We start from the raw sequence: 19,797 nt of genomic DNA, 5'->3' as shown, positions 1-19,797 counted from the left end.
ATTAGGGTCCACTCATTTTGTCATGTAGGGATCACCCTGTTTGTGCAGTATAGACAGCAGGTGATGACATATATAGTACTGGTAGAGGAGCAGGTGAACGAACCATGAATAGTATAATCCGTACCACTTGATTCAGTGATGAAGCGGTCTCTGTTAATAAGTCTGGACAGCTGACATCTGGGTATGCTGCAAGGCCTGGTGACATGGTGAGGCTAGGAGTTGGATAATATAAAGCTGAAGTGACATCATTTGAGGTAAAAGGAGGCAATGGGAACCTGATGTCATTTAGATGCCCCCACCCTTTTTGCTTCTCTCCTCTGTTCTCCACACCCAAGGTCACTTGAAAATAAACTATATGCTCATTTTTCTTTTAAATCAAACTTTAATGGAAATGATGTACCAATAGTTCTGCAGAAGTACGACAGCTAACCTAAACACAAACACTCTTTTCTGAATCTGCAAAAGCAAGAAACACTTCCAAAAGTCATGGAGGGAGTCATGGAGCAAATTCATGTGAGCTTCATTCCAGCCATATGACAGGCTGAAAAAGCTAAGCTTATTTAGTCTGGAGAAGAGAAACTGAGGTGGGGACTAAAGAACAGTCTTTAGATACTTGACGGGAGATTACAGAGAGGACAGAGATAAGAGTATTGTCTGGGGCCCCAGGGAACAGGATTAAAGGCAACGGCTTGAAGCTGCAGCAGAGGAAATTTAGGTTGGAGATTAGGAGGAACTGTCTGACAATAAGGGTGGTCAAGCATTGGAAGAGGCTACCTAAAAATATTAATGGAATCTCCATCCTTGGAAATTTTCAAGAGCATGGATGATCCTGCCTTGAGCAGGGGGCTACTTTCCTATGACCCCATGATCCTTGGCCTTGAGTCGGGTACATGTCATCATGTATCTAAACTTTATGACATCTCAGTTCATATGTTTAATGAACATGGCATCTTGGACAGAAAACAAAACAGATTGGGAGGCGGGATGAATGAATAGCAAATGGAATTTGGTGCTACAAAATGTCAGGCACTTGAATAGAAATAAAAAGATACACGATGGTTTGAACTAAAGAAAATATATACAGAAAAGACTAGATGTGTAACTGGAGTGCACATAATACACACAAAAGCTGGAGGGAGAGTCATGAAATATTGTAATTTAATTGACATGGAGAAGGTACGTTATTACTGTTTGCCTTGTCTTATAATACAAGAACAAAGGGATATTAGATTAACGAGAAGCAAATTTAAGAATGAGGAAAGGAAATATCTGTATACAATACATAGTCAGCCTCTGAAATTCCCTACCAGATGATGTTAGTGAGGATTCACAAAAGAACTGGACCTGTTCCAGAAACAACACTAAGATCTACAGCTATGTTAATAGGGAGGAATTTAAAAAGGGTGTGTGGAGGGCGGGGGGGACATGGTAGGAATTGGAACAGCTATAAATATAAAACCTTGTGCTTCTGGGATAAGTCAACACTTGACTAAGTATTAGGAATTTTTTTTTTCCTTTAAGAGAAGCAAGAGTGAGGGACAAGCAAGTCATACGCAATCGCAAAGCAGTAGCTGCTAAGCATCCACCTACCCCCATCATACAATATTCCTCTGGAGGGCTATCATAATTGCTGATGATTACAGATTCAAGATCAAATCACTCAGATGAATGCAGAGGCACTGGCTTAGTCAGCCAGTAGGAAAGCCATAAAAGAGAGCTCAGCTCTTCCTGTCAACTGCACATGAGAGTCCACAAAGGAGGAGACAGATACGACTCTGCTCACTGCTCCTAAAGGGTTAGATTTAGGGATGACAGGAAGGGAACAGATAGCCTGGCTAACGAGGCTGGGCCTACAGGAGAAGGGGAAGGGAAAAAATCACAGATTAGGGAAAACTGCTCATGGACACACATAGCAAGGCAGCCTGGTACCTAGGGGAGTGGGATAAATGGGGGCAGTAGCAACTTCTGGCTTCTGTTGTGCCTCTGGTACGACCGCGTGGTTATAGCAGCAACTGCTCCTTTTCCACCTCTCCCCCGCCACACAAGTCAATGCTTGGGTCTGCTGTCATGGTCACCCTGCCCTACTTACATGACTGGCATACACAAGGGAAAGAATACCAGCGTGCTATCCTCCACACCTACAGAGCACAAGGGATGGTGGGAGGACACAATACTGATGGGGCAAGGTGCAGATGAGGACAGAACAATAGTAGAAGAATACAAGCAGAAATGAGAGAAGTGGCAACAAGCAAAAAGAGGCATTGTGGGCAAACAGAAGCACTGAGCCTTAGGCATGAGGCAGGTCAGGGACAAATGTTTTGGCACCGGCATGGAAGAGCAGGAGGACAGAATTTTACACACATGTACATGGACATACTCATACGTTTGTGGGGTATGTACACACTACGGTTTGTTATCATGTTTTAAAATACAGTAGCTAATAATGGGTGGTGAATAACAGTTGCAAATTCCAATAGGACGAGACATTAGTGTTTGATCCTAACTGAGCTAACATGACTAGCAACAAAGGTGGGTCCTTGAACGTGCGTGTGCGCAGGCTATACTAGAATTTTCAATTTTGTTGTTAACATGCATTCAGATGCTCTAAAATTCAAGTGTAGGAAACCCCTGTCACATACAGATACAGCCACTTTATTTGACTACATTTAGAACAGGGCTGTCCAATAGGGTTGTGCGAAGCTTCAGTCCCCAATTTGAGTGGCAGAGATTTGGCCTGATTCGGTGGCCGAGCCTCCGAATCCAAATTGAATCAGGAGACCCTTTAATCTCCCTGAATCAAATCAGAACCCTCTGAATCGACCCAGAGAGATTTGGAAAGATTTGATGATTTAGACATTGAAACAGCTTTAAATGTTTTTTCTGCATACGTCAAGGTACCAGGCAGCTCAGGACTGCCGACATGCTGGGGCAGATGGAGCTTCCCACAGGAGCACAGGGGGCTCCCCAGCACACTCGACAGCAGACCCAGAAGTGGATCAGAAGCACTTCCAGTCCACTTCTGGGTCCTTCTGGAAGCACGCTGGGGGCCCCCCCAGTGCCCCTCCAGCTTGGCAACTGGTGCCTCCTGGATCGGGGGGGGGGGGAAGCACACAGGGTCTGGGGGGGCAGCCAATCGCTGAGCCGGGGGGGCACGGACAGGCCCCCTAGTGCACTTGGTGGTGGACGCAGAAGTGGACCAGAAGTACTTCCAGGTTCAACGCCGAACACACAGCCCCCTCCCCACCCCATGCTTTTATGGGATGCTCTATCTACCCCAGCATTGCAGCATTCATGAACCGCACCTGGTACCTCAAGTTATGTAGAAAAAACATTTAAAGCTGTGTCTATTGCCTAATCACTGATTCTCTGAATCAGCATCTAATCTTCAGATTCAGCTGAATCGAATTGGGGACAGCAATCTGAATCAACAAGTCGAATCACTGTCCCTGATTCAGGCCAAATCCAAATTGAATATGGCCCATTTCTCACACCCCTACTGTCCAACTAGCAGCCTGCGGGCCACATGCAACCCCCAAAGCTAGGGACAGAAGTTACACATCGACTGGTTTAAGTGATCAGAAACTAGTTTAAACCTGTAACAGAACAGAAGCTCGGTGCACATAAACCAGTTTCAAAATGGCTAAAACTAGTTTATGATAAACCTGGGTGAATGCAGTATCAGACTTAACTGATTTGAATCAAACCAGTCTATGAAGCTTCTGTCCCAAACCCCTTCCTGGTTCAAGTTAAATTACACTCCCCCAGCATCCCAGCATGCTCTCCAGCTCTGGACTGGGCTGTGCTGTCTGCCCCAGAGTGCAGGGAGCCCCACCCTCTGTTCCCTAGCTAGAGCAGTGAGGGCTGGCTGACAAGTGGGGGAAGGGGCAAACCCAGCTGGGGATACAGCCCAGTCTACAGTGGGGATACTGCCCACCCCCACCGGCAAACCCTGGCTGGGGGCTGGGGCCACGGAAGGGAGTTAAACACCATTTCCTCCTCTAAAACTTACTGCTGGCTACAACTGCAGACTGGAGTTTTCCTCCAATGAATATAGAGAGCCAAGATTTATTGGAGTGTCTAGTCCACTTTCCTAGAGGTTCATATTTGGAATGACTGTAGTTAACCCTGAATTGCTAGAGTCATATACACAAAGAATACTTGGAAAATGTAAATAACTGCTCACTTCTTTTCAGGTTTAATACATCATATGATAGATGTTCTGCTGCCTGTGTAAATATTTTGTAAGTAAGTGTATTGATCTCTTTGTTAAATTCTTAATGCTTTGGGTTAGGTTTTGGAATAAATCTAAAACCAATAAGAACATAAATGTAAAAAAGGACTGGGATGGATGAGTACCTGAGAACTCAACCTGGTAAGAGGCTGTTTGTATTCCCATAAGGAGAAATGGATGCCTTTAAATATTTTTAATTTATTTTCCATTCAGAAAACCTTCTCCTATTTCCATTGGTTTCACCAGGTTTTGGTTTAGTCCTTGGCTTAGTGAATGCCATCAGTTGTTACAGGAGCTGGATCCATCGGAAAATAAAATTCAAATTACTCCATGCAAGAAATATACTGTTCACAGTGGGAAATGAGTTAAAAGAAAGGTCCAAGGAAAAACATTTACAAGGCATAGTAGTAATAATAAAGGGTAGGGAAAACATGTGGGGTCTTTCTCTTTCCTCATATATCCAAAGGTCACCCCAATGCAGCATTAGGGTTGTGTAAAAAAGATTATCAGTGAAGGGAAGGAGATTTCCAAAGAGGTGCTCAAAAAAGTCATTTGCAAACTACAATGGTGACACAAGTTAATGGCCCTGAAGACATAGCACCATTTAATGCTTGTTAACGATCATTAACACTGGCACCAATATTGATGTACCAATGGTCTCAACATGGTCTCAGAAGAAATTACATGAGATCCACTTTTAAGCATGCAAGTCATGCAGCTCATTATAACCACTCAGGAGTATGGAAGGGGGAAGAATCTTAGTTCAGACAGCAGATCCCCAACAGTGTACTTAATGAGAGGCAAAGAGTTAGTCTTTGCTAACAAGTGTGATATACTCTGAGTTAGACACCTAGCATGCAGTAAAATAAAGCAAAGCCTAATTGTGCCAGCTGGAACCCTAGAACTGCACGGAAACAGAACACCTCAGTCCAGAGGTTCATTGTTCAGCTACAGGGCAGAGGCCTAGGGATAAATGCAGCAACTGCCCCTTTGACCTCCCACTAATGGCAACGACCTCCACCAACCCTGAAAGTGCCCCATTACTAGGGAGACCATGACACATACAAAAAAAAAAGATTCATCCTTATGACTAGTGTTCTGCCTAGGCATCTGTAAGCTAGGGCACAATACGGCCTGAGCCATGACAGCTTTATTTTACAAAAATAGTCACCCAGTGAAAAAGAAATTTTCATGCAAAGAATAATTTGACACAAGCCAATTTCCAATTGCATGCCCCAAAATATTGGTGGCTATGTTTGCGGGGAGGGTGGGGTGGAGAAAGGAGGGGAGCAGTGTTGCTATATTTATTCACAACAGTTAATTGCATCAAAATGTTGCATTCTTAGTAAGTCAGTTGTATTTGTGCTAGCATTTGCGTATAAAAAAAAATCCTTTAAGTTTTACCTTTCAACATCAATAATTTGCAGCTCTACACACCTCTCATTTGCTTGCTTCATCTACATATTTACCCTTTGATGTTAAGAATAAAGTTTACCTGCAAAGAGTAACTTGAAGAAAATTCAAAACGAAAGCATGTTCTACAACCCAACATAAAATACCACATGCTAAATGGAAGGGGGGAAAACAGGATATTATGTAAACAAGCCTTAAACAATATGTACCTTAATTTATTTTTATATACAGAACCTATGAAGATATTGCATCGCCATATTATATAAACTACGGTAACATTTAATATTCTTTAGAATAATTTATTTAACCTAGGCATATCACTCATATGTCTCAAAATCTATTTCTGCTTTAAAAGACTCCAACAAAGACTGAAGTCACTCTGAAGACACCTGAACGTTTTTGCAGAGTCTTTGGGGATTTTCCAGCATTTAGTTTGTCAGATGATCTTAAGAGTTGGCTCAGAATTAGATGTGTAGCTTAAAACCAATAGAGTTTCACACAAAGAGAAGCCTTTTAGTTAAACAGACTCAAATCTTTCAGAAATCCATCCAGGTTCTTTTAGTTTTCTCTAGGCATCCTCCAGGGACTCGGAGCATCGGGGTTTCAGAAGGCTTCCAGAACTAAGTGCTTCACATTAAGTCAGAGGAATCCAACAATTCAACAGTGTGGCTTAGCTCCAAAGCCACACAGACAGATTCTGCAAACATTTAATGAAAACTACAACCGGACTTGGTCACAAAGATATTTACATACCCCGCCCCCAACCTTTGATAAGCTCTTGGTTCCTGATCAGAAATATCTTACTGCTGCCTAAATTTTAGAAGGTCAAACTCTGCTCTTGTTATGCTCAAAATGTATTTGTCTGCAATGGTCTGGCCACATTTCACGTAAGCAAGCAAAAGATACTCCGTTCTACATGTTATCTGTTAAAAGCTGCATGTAATACACACAGACACACATACCTGTGCATGCCCAATTGTTCATTCAAGCAATTCAACTCAAGACCATCTTTGGGAAATTTAGTAGCATTTTTTCCCCCTCAGTGCTCAGTAACAGTCTGGTTTCTTGCCCTCATGCCACTGGCAAGCACTAGTGCACATTTGGTTTTGATAAATAAAGCTCATATTTGCATTGGAAAAGGTTTTATTGCAAAAACTGCCAAATGGTTTAAGCCATTATCCTTAGTTCTTGGCAAATATGGTGTGATGCACTAACTATTTAGAAACTCAGTATGTGCCATGCTTTTTACACTGCCTTCATTCTACTGCCTGCATTTATTTAAGCAAACAAAAATGATCAACATCATCTTTGCACATGGCGCATAAGCTCACCTTTTATTTGCTTTTGGTGAACACTACAGGTACAACACAGCCTACTTATTGCATCAACTCAGAAAGCACAGTCTCTGCTCATTTGATCATCAAGGTAGGAAAGCCATTATTGTTGTGCTACAAAAGCATGATGGGGATGTTTAGAAATAGATGCACGGGAACCAATATATAATTTTCCTTTAAGGAGAACACGCAGGTAATGAGAAAAAAAAAATGATAATAAAGTTTCATCCAGATGATTTCTTTGCATGCTGAATTAAACTGGGATAAAATCCATTCAAAAATACCGTGAAGGTTTTTCAGTATCTAGGATGTAGCCATATTATAGGTCCAGGGGCAAAAGGGTGGTTTTTGAAGGTTTTTATTCATTTATTCTGGATAAAATTTCACTCTCAAAAAACAGGGATCTTGATCTAAAATGCAATAAGGGATGTCATAAAGACATCCTTACTAAAATGTAAAGACCTTAGGACATTTCCCACCCACTCAGAAAAGCTTCCATGATTTCACTGGTGTTTCCAACTATGAGTATGACCCATTCTTTTTTTTTTTAAGCTCAAATGAAACTGATCTAGGAAAATACAGAAAGATACTAACCTATTCCAAGAAAAGAAAAGCCCTAGCCTTGGTAAAGCAAACAGAGAGGATTTTGGAAAATAAAACAATGTACTATAAAAAGAAAGATAGGTGGCATAGGTGTTTGAGCCAACAGAAAAAACGGACATCTGCTACCTTGATCCTATCACCCAGGGGACAAGTTGTAGAGAAAGGAATAATCTCATAATTCTCGTCTTTTCTGCACAAAGACATGATAAAATATAATAAAAGGAAGCTCTGAAAGGGTCCTTGTCTTTGGAGCACGTGTGTAAACAATTTGTTTTGGAAATAGTTTCTGAATGGGGTCTGCCTGCCAGCGTAAGGGCCTCATGCTGGGATTTTATACTGGGCAAGAGGATTGATAAACCTTGTTTTAAAAAAGGAGAGCTTTATTCCAAACAAATTGTACTCTTTACAGAAATCTTTTTAAAAAATAGTGCATTTTAATTTTGGTCAGCTAGACAAGAAGCAGTACGTGCCAGGCAGGCGCTGGGGGACAAATCTACCCACCTATTTTAGAGTTTTATATATCACCTATCACCTATCATTACCTATCTAAATCGTTCCCTCCCCTCTGTGGATGGCAGGGCCCTAGCCTTGCAGTGTAGTTGGAGTCCTAATGTGCCAAGGTTTAGAAAGCCCACATAAGCATTCCTCACCTTTTCCACAGATAAAGAAGTAGCAAAGGATGGATGACAAGTGATGAACTACTAGTCAGAAGAATCTGTCAAAGTTCTTCTTCTGCCAAGATGGAGCATATTAACTTCAAGGACTACTGCTAATATGCTTTATTGCTTTTCAAGGCTTGGGAGGATAGCAAAGAAGAGAAAGATTTCTTCTTCTATCCTAGCTAAATTCAACAAAAGACTTAAAATGCATTTTATTTAAGGCCATCTACGAACAAAGCACTTACACACAGTTTAAGTGATCTGGAAATCCCATGACACCGACTATAGACCAGAATGCATACCAGGAGTATCATTCAGACCCGAGCACCTTTTCCTACAAAATTTGTGCAAAAATAAGAAAAATTTAATTATGCTAATAATATTCCTAATATAATATGGTGATCTCCACCATCTGCAATAAGGAATGATGAAAACTATTCAAATTTTTAAAATATGAGCAAGCCATAAATTTACAGAAAGAGGAAAAGCACAGATTCATGGTTCTTTGTCACCAAAAGTGAGAGGTCATAGCAATACAAGAGGAACCAAAATTAATTCATTAAAATGTATTATTTATATTGCAACAGCACCTGGGAACCTCAGTCATGGACCCAGCCGTGCTATGGTCTGGGCAAACCCAGGCCAAAAACACATTTTCTGTCCCAAAGAGTTTACAGTCTAGAACAAGAGTCAACATGGTGAACATAGGCAGAAGTGGATACATCAATATCCCAATGGATTTAGCAACATAGTAAGAGTTTTCACAAAGCAATTTATCTGTATTCTTCTACAGCTCTACACTCTTTTACTTCGCTTTAATTAAGTCATACTTTTCAAACCACAGTTGTGTCCTATACGTTTGTTAACTTAGCCCTCAAGTAAAGCAGGCTATTTTGGCCATTTCAACATGCCATCCTTTCAATAGCAAGACAGGTTTAAGTACTTTGTATCTTTCCCTGGGAACACTTAAAACTTTCACTTTCTATTAAAAAACTGAAAATCAATAACGCTAAAGGGAGATGGACTTTCAATTAGCATCTCCAAAGTCATGCCAAAGAGCTCTTTTTGGAAGCATGTACTCTCTGAGATAACAATAAGATCTGATGGCTGTGCATATCAGAGCAATGGCATTTGAATATAGCATGAGAGATCTGATGTATAATAAAAAAGTTTAACAAACTCCCATTTTTTTTTAAACAAATCAATTTTGTACATTACCAAAACCAATGACTTTTTCCTACTGAAGGATTTCAAAAAAATGTGTTTTTTGAGTATATTATGCATTAGCTGGACAACGCACCCAGAGGGCAGTCCTCATTTTTTAAAAATTATACTGATGTATTTTGAACATTCCCTAGCCAACAAATACGGAACAAAACAGAACCAGAAGCAGTTACATGTATGTTATTCTTGCACTACAAGTCCCATGTATAATAAATAAATATATTACATAGCTAGTAGTAGATAGTTTTCAATTCCTTCTTTGCAGATTTTGGCCAAGATGATTAATATACATCAGCTATAGAAAATAAGTAGAACTCAGTCATGTTATACCATTCCTAGTATCAATGAAATGTGCAAAATCTCTTTTTAAATAAATAAATGCCAATACTGACTTCAGACTTACACCATAGGTAAATTTTAAAAGGTACAATAAACATTAATTCACACTCAAATGCAATACAGTTCACAGTATTGTATTTCTCTGGCAAGTGCTGCATCATTTAATAGGAATGGCTTTATTCTACATTGCTTTAGATATTTTATTATGATTAAATCATGCAGAGAAAACACAAAGGTCTGGACACAGGTTCAGAAAGGAAAAGGAAAAGGAAACTACATGTCAGTGGATACTGTTAAAAAAATCTATGCTGATTTCAAGCTAGTTCCTTTGAGTTAGGACTGTAAGTACCTACGAAAGGTAGAAAATGTCTGATAGTCTAGGGCTCTTCATTTAGGGGGAAAAACCCACAAGATCAAAAAGTAATGCAACAATACGTATTGCTGAGATTGGAAATATAGTGAACATGTTTAAGCGAGGTAATTAACCACTAGAACTTAACTAGGATAGGCTGGATTCTCTAGTACCTTCAATCATTAAATCCTACTCAGAAGTTATGGCCTAAGGCATGAATCACATGGTGAAATTCTTTGGCCTGCATTTTGCAGATTAAACTAGATAATCGTAACATTCTGTTTTAGTGTTAGAATATATTCTCTGCAAAACTGATGCACACAGGTCCTTATAGGGTTAACAATATGGCAGTGCAATTGTTCTTTCACAGTGGAAGTCAGGGAATAAGCAGCTATATTCCTGTGACCCAGAAACCCTCAACAGGAATTATCCTGCCCACCTTGTTCTTCAATAGCTATAGAAGACACCAAATGTTCCGTTGCCATAACATCTTTATTAAATAAAGGACAGAAAGTTCATATTTCATTTTCCATGCGTATGCACCCACTTGTGCCAGGAAATCAGGAAAAGGAATCTGTCTTTTTTTTGAGCGATAAAATCATACGTGGCATTAAATTTCATTACAAATTTTGGTTTTAGGTAAAAATATGGGAAAAGGGAGTTAAAATGAAAAAGTCTTTGAGCTCTTGATAGATGTTAACAAAACAAATCAGCAGTGAAACCCAGCAGATGCCCCTATACTACTTTTAAAAAGTCCCTGGAAATCCACTTAAAATGTAAATAAAACTAAACTCTCCTCCTTCCACAGCTGCTTCAATCCTTATCAAGCCCCTTGCTCCAAAAAGAATTGATAAAAGAGATGGAAGATCTTAGACTGTGGGTATTAGAAAATATGCATTTCTGTTGAGAAAGACATCACAGCAAAAAGATCTGAAAAAGCAACCTATCTGCTGCACTTAAAATATGAGCCTTTTCTTTCATAAAATGTTTGCAATAGACAGAAATGCTTATACAATTACCTGATGACATAGGGGAAAATAAGATCTGTCGTGGCTATATTTTCCAAAAAAACCCTAAATGACCTTTTCATTAATTGGACATTTTAATGACGGATTCCAAATCCAAAGTGGTACTGGCACTTGTCAGTCTGGCTTTTGCACTGGGCATAGCACACAGACTGTGCTCCTGGGCGTTGGTGATCTTTGTTTAGAGATTGGTAGGGGAAATTGTGTCTGCCCACCCTTGCTAGATCTTTCTTTGATACAGCTGATCACGGTGGCAGTTACAAGTTACACTTCACCCCTGCTAAAGCTGCAGAGTATTAAGTGATGTTCAAGTTAAAATGTGCTATGAGCAGTCACATATTAAGAGTTAATACCATTTCATGCCTGCATGGTTCTGACTTACCACTAGAGGCCTGGCAAGCAGGGATGTGACTTGGAGCCAGGACACATAGGCTCTATCCTACCACAAATTGGTTGTTTCATGCCCATGGAACAAACTGAAGTTAATGTAACATGAGCTAGGTAGCACAGCCCAGAGGTGACCCGCACCTGAAATGGCATAACTGCGAGACACTCGGGGCACTTAACACAAGTTAACAGATTTAACGTGTGAACACTATGTTTTAAGTGTCTTAGTATGATCTAAGTGTAATTTGTAATTTCATCTTCAGTTTAACGTGCCGATAAAGCATTTGTATGAGCTGGCAGGTATTCCCGGGACCTCTTTTAATTGGTTTCCCTCTTTCTTTGCAGGGTGAGAGTTCATCACTACCTTGGGACTTTCCCTACAGGATTCCCAAAGGCTCCATTCTGTCACCCCTTCTGTCCAATGTTCACATGAAGCCAGTAAGTGAGATTTTTGCATTGATTTAGAATGAGCTATCATCAGTATGGTGGTCCCACAGTCTCAGTCCTCTCTCATTGTCTGGGTAGAGTTGTTGACTGGATACAGGTAAACAAAATGAAGATTAATCCAGAAAAGACAAAGGTAGGCAGTCTACATGACCTGGGAGGGACTGAGACTTGTATATTGATGGGGTTCAGTACCACCTTGTCAGGCAGGTTTGCAGCCGCATGGTGTCCCTCAATCTTCCACTGCACTTGGGTCTCCAGGTTGCAAGGATGGCTTTTAGCAATGTCATCTGGTTAGAAGGCTGAAACCTTTTCTTTCAGATTTGGATATGGCCACCATCCTCCATACATGTTATATATTGCTTTATTTACCTGTTTTGTTCTGTCTATAGTTTTATAAGTTGTTTTGTTGGGAAGGGTGGCGTGTATATCAAATAAATAAATATGAATTAATAATAGCTTCACAAAAAACAACCCTGTGCACTAAGCCATTCAGTTATCACCAAATCCTTATTTTAATCCTCATTCTGACAAAATTCCTACTGAAGCTAAGAGGAATTTTGTCTCAGTATGAACTCTAGAACTGAGCCCAAAATGGCAATACTCAGCCATGTGCTATATATAAATAATATTTAGTAGAAGTCATGAAGTCAATCCATGCCACGTTAATAAGTTATGTTCCCTTGCTTTAGAAATAATGAATATTTCATGCCTCAGAGCTACATTGTACACATTTTATTAATAGCTTGCAAGATTATTAGGCAAGAAGCGTTTAATATCTGTTCGGTAGCAAGATAATAGGACTAATGATGAAACCTGTACAGTACTAAGCGTATCTCTAAATGGTAAGTAAACTACCTTTACAGATCACAATTAATGTTAATTCTATTCTTATTGTAATTTTATTTGAGAAGAAAAGCCACTATTTTTAAAAGAAAGACAAAGACCACAGGGATTGAATTGTTCATTTGTTTTAGAGATGAACTGAACGCTTTTGATGAACAATACATTTATTAGGGGGAAAAAAAATGAAGTTCTGATCAAATTTTCCAAATAGTTTCACTGAGATTTTTTTTTAGGGCAAAGAAGGGTAAATACATAACAGTATTACTAATGGTAGTGGCAGTAACAATATCTCCTTTTATCCAATAAGTTAAGGTTAGAGCCCTCAGCTTCCATAAAAATGGCCATTTTTAAATCTTCAATCCCGTACCTCTGCTTAAGGAGACTTGAACCCATTCAGCCCACTGCCCAATAGGGAGCATCCTAACCACCATGATAGAGAGACATTCTCACTTGTCCTCTACCTCGATGTCCATTTAAGCATTATATACAAAGGAAAGTAGCTCCAACAGAATGGAATAAGAGTGACCCATCTCCTAATACAGTACATCCTAGTGGTTACTGCAGTCACCAAAGAGATGGGCGCTTATAGTTCCAATCCCTGCCCTAAGCCAGGCAGAAACAGGGCTATTGAATCGGCTGGGACCACTCTCAGTCGTTCCTGGTAGGGCCCACCCACATTGTATGAAGTATTTAGTCAAAGAGGGCAATTCTTGTTAGTAGATTGGATACTTTGTTTCCATCTCCTTCAGCGAATGCTTAGTTACTTATACAAAATAGAATTGCGTCAACAGAGACCGGGAACAAGCTCGTCTCCAAATACTCCATAACCCAAGTAATTCAGGGCATTGTCCTGGGAGGCAGGAAATAGGAACCCTCTATAAAACAGGTGGTATTACAGAGCACCTCTGCACCCTGGGCAGCCAAGGCAGCAGTGGCTATTTTTGTTCTTCCCTGCCTACCCCCTCTTGAAGGTGGCACCAAGGACTGCTGACCCAATTCCCATTCCTCCACTGCGACTCTTCTACTAGATAAAGAAAGTCGCAACATGAACCAGAGGAAAGAGGAGATTCATATTGCCATGGGATAAGGCACAAAGGAACAGCACAGACACAGAAAAGCAGCACAGAGGATGTGACAATGACGGGAGCTTTCCCTTTCTCTTCTGCACCGAGCGTATTGGGAATCTTTTCATTAACGCAGGTGTTCCAGGATGCTGTCAGTACTTTTGCCAGCCTACCTCTCAATAGATGGAGTAGTGGGCTTAGGTAGAGGTTGGGCTCTGAGCCATGCCCACCAGCCAACAGAGCTGGACCAAACCAGGCAGACATTTATCACAGGCTTCATTTTCAGACAACCTCTCCCCATCTCTTCCCTTGTCAACAGCACAATGATTCTAGATACCTAAAAGCACAACGATTCCACTGACAGATGCGATTCCACATCAGTCTCTAGAGCAGGCTGTGTCTTTTAGCATCATGCTATTGATCCACATTTCTAATGATTACTGACATCAAAGGTGGATACCGGGAGGGAATCTTTAAGCAGCCACTTTTGACTTTATCAATGCAGCAGATAAACCACTCTCACTACCCTTAATTCATGTACATGACAGCCAAATGACAAGATGCCCTATTTTCAAGACACTCCTCTTGCATCACTGCATTTTGCCCAAAGCTTGCTGCTATTCCTCATGCTCGTAGCACCTTGAATGATACACAAACCCATCCCAAGGGGACCCCTGAAACCCCAAGTTTCTCCTCACTGTGCTGCCACTTCCCCAAAGAACAGATTGAGGTTGCCCTGGGATAGCTTCCTATCCCAGGATGCTTCAGTTCCACTGCTGTTATAGTGGACCTTGCAGGAACAGCACAGGAGTTTCTGCCAGCACCCAGAGGCGTACCCCATTTTCTGGCTAAGAAGAAATTACAGGCCCCCCTTTTCATGGAGAAAGTCAGCCTGGCATAGCACTCTCCCAGAAGTCACTCCCCACAAAATCAACCAGTAAGGAGACAAACAAGAAAAGGATTTATTATAAAGCATTATCTACCCTGCCTTCTAATTATAATGACACAAAACAGATAGACTCTATCTTTCTTATTTGTAAATGTCTTGCTAACAGGAAAAAAAAAAGTGCAACTTTGTATCTGATCAAGAAAAAAACAATAGAAATTTCAATTACATGATTCAAAGGCTGTTTCAGGTGACAGGACTCATATTAACACTGTGTATTGTTCTTTAGGAGACTGTATAATTCTAAAAGCAATCAAACAGAATCTTTAATATAATTCATAAGCATAGAAAATAACTATTAACTATGCAAACATATGGAAAGCCAATCTAAAATGTGCTTACAAATGTTATCTATGAGAACAGTTTAGGCTTTTACTATTTTTAGAAGTGGGAAAAACTTTGCTTTGATGTGAACTCATACATTAGGTTTAGTTTTAGGAGTTTTCTTCATGTTTGCATGGATTCACATATGCAAGTAATGTGGAACTGGTAGTTGTAACACCATAAATGGAAACTTTAGAAGGTTTCTAGATATCCAAGCGTACTACAAGTACACAACCACAGGAAAAACCAGGACCACAGTCAATGTCAAAAGCATTCAAAATCTAAAACGAACCTCTCTCTTAGCCTTGCTAATGATAGCAGATTTCAAAATGTTCTCTCTGTATGAAAACTCTCAGGAACATATACACATACCGTTAATCCATTTGGCTTCTGGATTATGAATGATGAACTCTTTTCTGAAAAGATCTTCTAGAGACAATCTGGTTTCTGATGAATTTGTAAGTTCATCTAAAAATAAAGAAATGAAAAGCACCACGTTAAATATTTCCAGTAAAAAAAAAAAAAAAAAAAAATCTACACACATTTACATTTCAATTAGAAATTGTGGTGATTATAACATTGGATTTTGCATCTCAAAAACAGGCAAAACTCCTACTGAAGCTAATAATAGGCTTTACTTTTCCTACAGAATGCTTCCTCAGCAGATATAACAGCTCGTTGCAAAAGGAGATGCCTGTTTCTCCATTTCACAGATCATAAACTGAGACGCAGAGAAGTAAAGCAAGTTGCCCAAATTCATCGAGGCCCCCAGGGGCAGGAGTAGGAACAGAACCCCTGTGTCCTGCTCTAGCGCTTTGAAATTCTGCCTCCAAAACAGTGAAGATAGTGCCGGTATGGACACTGCAGAATCAGACCCACATTGATTTCATTAATGGATATTTCTAAACCTACCTTTTTGTCCTGCAACATGCCAGAGATCCAGTGGGTTGGAGCAGACTAGGTGAATCAAGTCTACTCTGCACACGAGCTGAACGTGCATTGCGCTGCGGCACATGCAGTTAGTTGTATAAGTAGCAAAATGGGCATCAGCGTGCAGAAAACGGCGACGGTGCACTTTTGTACTAAAACAGCTTCACGGACTTTCAGTTCAAAAGTGCGCCATTGCCATTTTCTCAGCCCTGATGTGCATTTTGCCACTCATACAACTGTATGCGCCGCAGCGCCGGGTACTTTTTAAAAGCACCAGACGCTGCAGCACAAGCATGTGTACAAATGATTGTTTTATTGTATACAGACATGGACTGCCAGAAAACAACCATTTCAGAATGAAGCTTCCTTGTTATAAATATTTAAATATTAAGTGAACAGAACCAGTCTGCCCTCCCCTCACCCTGACAGCCCTGCGAAACTCAATATGAACCTTAATACTTTAAAGTCATGAGCACTGTTAGTCTGAAATGTGGCAGGGTTGGAGTGCTGTTATAGCTGTGATGGTCCAAAAAAGACCTTTTTCCCCCCTCTCAACTCTACAGCTGGTCCAATAAAAGATAAACCTTAAAATGATGTTTTGTTGTTAGGACCCAACGGCTCAATTAATGTTTGTCATACCACAGCTATTAGTTTCATTTAGATCACTGGCAGATGAAGGAGGTCATTGCTTTTGGCAGAGTTTGTAATATGTATTTCCCAGATATTAGCAAATACATATTTATCTCACAGTACCAAGGTTAAACATGTACATGGTCAGCTCTTTAAATCACAGTTTAATCAGTATTACACAAGCTACCAGTAGATTACATCAATACTGTATTGAGCTCACATTTCCTTCTGCTTCCTAGGGCCTTGTTACATGTTACTCTGTGAGCTGCATAAATGTTGATCAGTTAGCGGCAGCTTGATTTTGGAGCAGTCATACTTCAAGGCCTGGATGACTGAAGAATCGCCCCCATTCTGGGCTTCTCCCTGCTGCCTGGGGCTCCCCCAGTGCCCCCACCCGGAGCTGGGACACTGAGTAACATGGATCAGAGTTAATCCTGCCCTGGCGTGGCATAATTTTGAGCCCCCTAATGAGCACTAGTTTCAGGTGTTAATGTGTGGGCAATCCAGACGAGAAGAGGAGAGCTCCAGGAACTGCCCCAAATTAATGTGTAACAAGGCCCCTACATAATAAACCTCCCCAAATCCCAGGATGTGAATGCTTCTTTTTTGTTGCACTCGAAACACTGGGCAGGAAGAGGGGTTCTAATTGCTTTTTTTTCTTCAAATTTTGGCTTTTCAGATTTCCAATGACAAGTTGTTATTTTTAAAAGGGGGGAAACAACAGACAAACTAGAATGACAGTGGGCAAGTGGCAGTCCTCCTCCCCTTTTGCTCACCTGCCCCCATGTATTTCTAACAGGAAAAAAAAAAAAAAAAAGCCATTGGTTTTACAGAAGAAATATCCAGCAATACACTCAGGGGTGAAAGCCATGAGCCTTACTGGAGTAAATGAAGACAATAGCAGTTTTTTCACTGACTTCACTGGAAGTAGGATTTTGCTCTTAGAGAGCAAGGTTCTGGCTTAAGCCTCCTAAAATCAACTCCCAGATGAATTTCTGTCCTCTTACACTTTGTCAATACTGCTTGCTTCAGCTATTTCTCTTAGCATTTCTTCACAGCCTGCCGGCTGCTTTGAAAAAATCTCCCCCCTTGCACATAAGCTCTAAACTTATCCTTAACAAAATTCTGAGCATGACCTCACATTATGGCGTACTCTACGAACGTGCCCAGGTTTTTCCCAAAAATTAGTTGCTAGGAACATTAGTCAGCTCTCTCACATTTGAGTCTCTCTCAAGGCTTACCACATATAGCTCTTAAAGCTTTTTCTCATAAAACAGACCTTCTAATCGCCACAAAAGCTGTGTCGCTGGTTAGTCTAGTCTTTTATAACTTTGCAAGAATCTGCATATATTAAAAAAAATAACTCTAATACTGGACATAGCATTTCAAAAGCAGTTTTACCAGGGCTTTTAAACTTATTTTTTCTCCATTCGTACCTTATCTCCCTGTTTCTATGCCATGGGACCTTATTATCTTTTTTTCTTATTGCTACCGCACACTGACCTTTTATCTTCAAACTCCTGCACATCGCTACCAACTCCTTGCCCTTCCTTGGTTCCACAAGTATATGATATAAAGAATATTTTGGTAAGATATTTTCTCTCTCCTGAAGCAATACTCAATACTTCCTAAGGACACATTTCCAGACTTTTCTCCTTGCCATTTCCCTCACCCTATTCAATTCCTTTTGCTTTTTGGCAGCATCCTCCAGACTACCAGCTACCCTCAATCTGTCTTTCTGCTGTTACTTGCTCTTTTTGACACAAGGCATCTCTATCGCAGTTCTGAACTGCTTGTAAAACTGTTAAATAGAACTGGTGCTATTAGTCATCTTTAAAGAAGTCACCTTCTAACCTTCCATAAAGCTGTTTCCATTTGCTATAACCCTATCAACTGGAGTAGTTTGCTAATTATCAATCAAGTTCACCAATCGTACTAGGGTGCCAGATTGTTTTCTTGATTTGAATCCCTAGCTTTCCTCAATACTTTATTAAATACCGTATTAAATCAATTAAACGTGACAATGTAAGGAAGTGACGTAAGAAAAGAAATCTGCAGGCACTTTGCTTGGGATTCTTATCATTTACATCCCTATTGGGGATGTAAATATCATTTTAAAAGTGCAGTTTAAACCTCTTCTAATGACATTGGTTAAATGATTAATTAATAACACATACCCTGGACCAGTGCCTGCCCTGCCATGGGAAGGGGCTGCAGCCACCTGCCCCGAGCAGTGCAGGGAGCCAGGGCCTGTGCACAGACCCACTCGGGCACAGCTGATGCTGGAAGTTAGGGAGCAGACTAACCAGTACTAGTCTCCCCTCGTCCTTCCCCCTCCTCCTCACTCATTCCTTCTGCCCCGCTACCTTCCAGTTCCTGCTGGGACACCTTGCGGCTTCCCTTTCCCCTTCCCTGCCAGGCTGCGCCCTGCCCTGCTCCACCCTATGCTAAACGATAACTGGTAAGCCACAACCAGTTATCACTGGGCTGCTTGGTTAAATGATTAAATGTTTAACCATTCACATCCCTAATACCTATTAACTCATTTTTATATAAACTAAGCTTTTGAAACTAGCTTTTGAAACTGAAGTGAGCATTTCTATGAATCCTGTTTAACCATTAACTGAAAAAATAGGGATCTTCCATTTTTATTTTTTTTTAAGCAGCATTTGAAAAGTAACTTCAATCTAATGCTAAACTACTACCGAAATGAAACCCAGGTTGGAAGCTTTGATATCGCCTTCACTCTTGATCTTCAATTATGTCATTTCTGAGGAAAATGTTGGTTTGACATCAAAAGACTCAGAAACGCTGTATTAAATTTCCAAAATGCTTAGCTTGTACATGGCTAGAAGAACTATTCATCATGTAAGCTTTGTAGGATACTGAAGTAGGTGAATTGTTTCTGTGTATATATGAATTGGTATGCACACTGTACACTATATTTTCTGTCTATTGTTAAAGGCAGTCTTTTCCCACTTAATACTTATTATCACATTAGGGAATACTATACTCTCACCCATTTCCATTTTAGACTTTATTGAAC

At 40.4% G+C, this 19,797-nt stretch overlaps 1 protein-coding gene across 2 annotated transcripts in view; it reads right to left on the bottom strand.

Moving 5' to 3' along the window:
- DPP10 (dipeptidyl peptidase like 10) overlaps window positions 1-19,797 on the bottom strand; it is a 480,192-nt gene that overhangs the window by 357,113 nt on the left and 103,282 nt on the right. For both annotated transcript variants that reach the window (XM_090045899.1, XM_090045898.1), the window contains exon 3: window positions 15,564-15,659. In XM_090045899.1, the coding sequence (XP_089902025.1) occupies window positions 15,564-15,659 (96 nt within the window). The remainder of the gene's footprint in view (window positions 1-15,563; window positions 15,660-19,797) is intronic.

Source organism: Crocodylus siamensis, chromosome 4 (assembly GCF_052110815.1).
Source record: "Crocodylus siamensis isolate JL-2025a chromosome 4, ASM5211081v1, whole genome shotgun sequence".
In the NCBI taxonomy this organism is placed as follows: Eukaryota; Metazoa; Chordata; order Crocodylia; family Crocodylidae; genus Crocodylus; species Crocodylus siamensis.
This window is presented reverse-complemented; position numbering and strand designations above follow the sequence as displayed.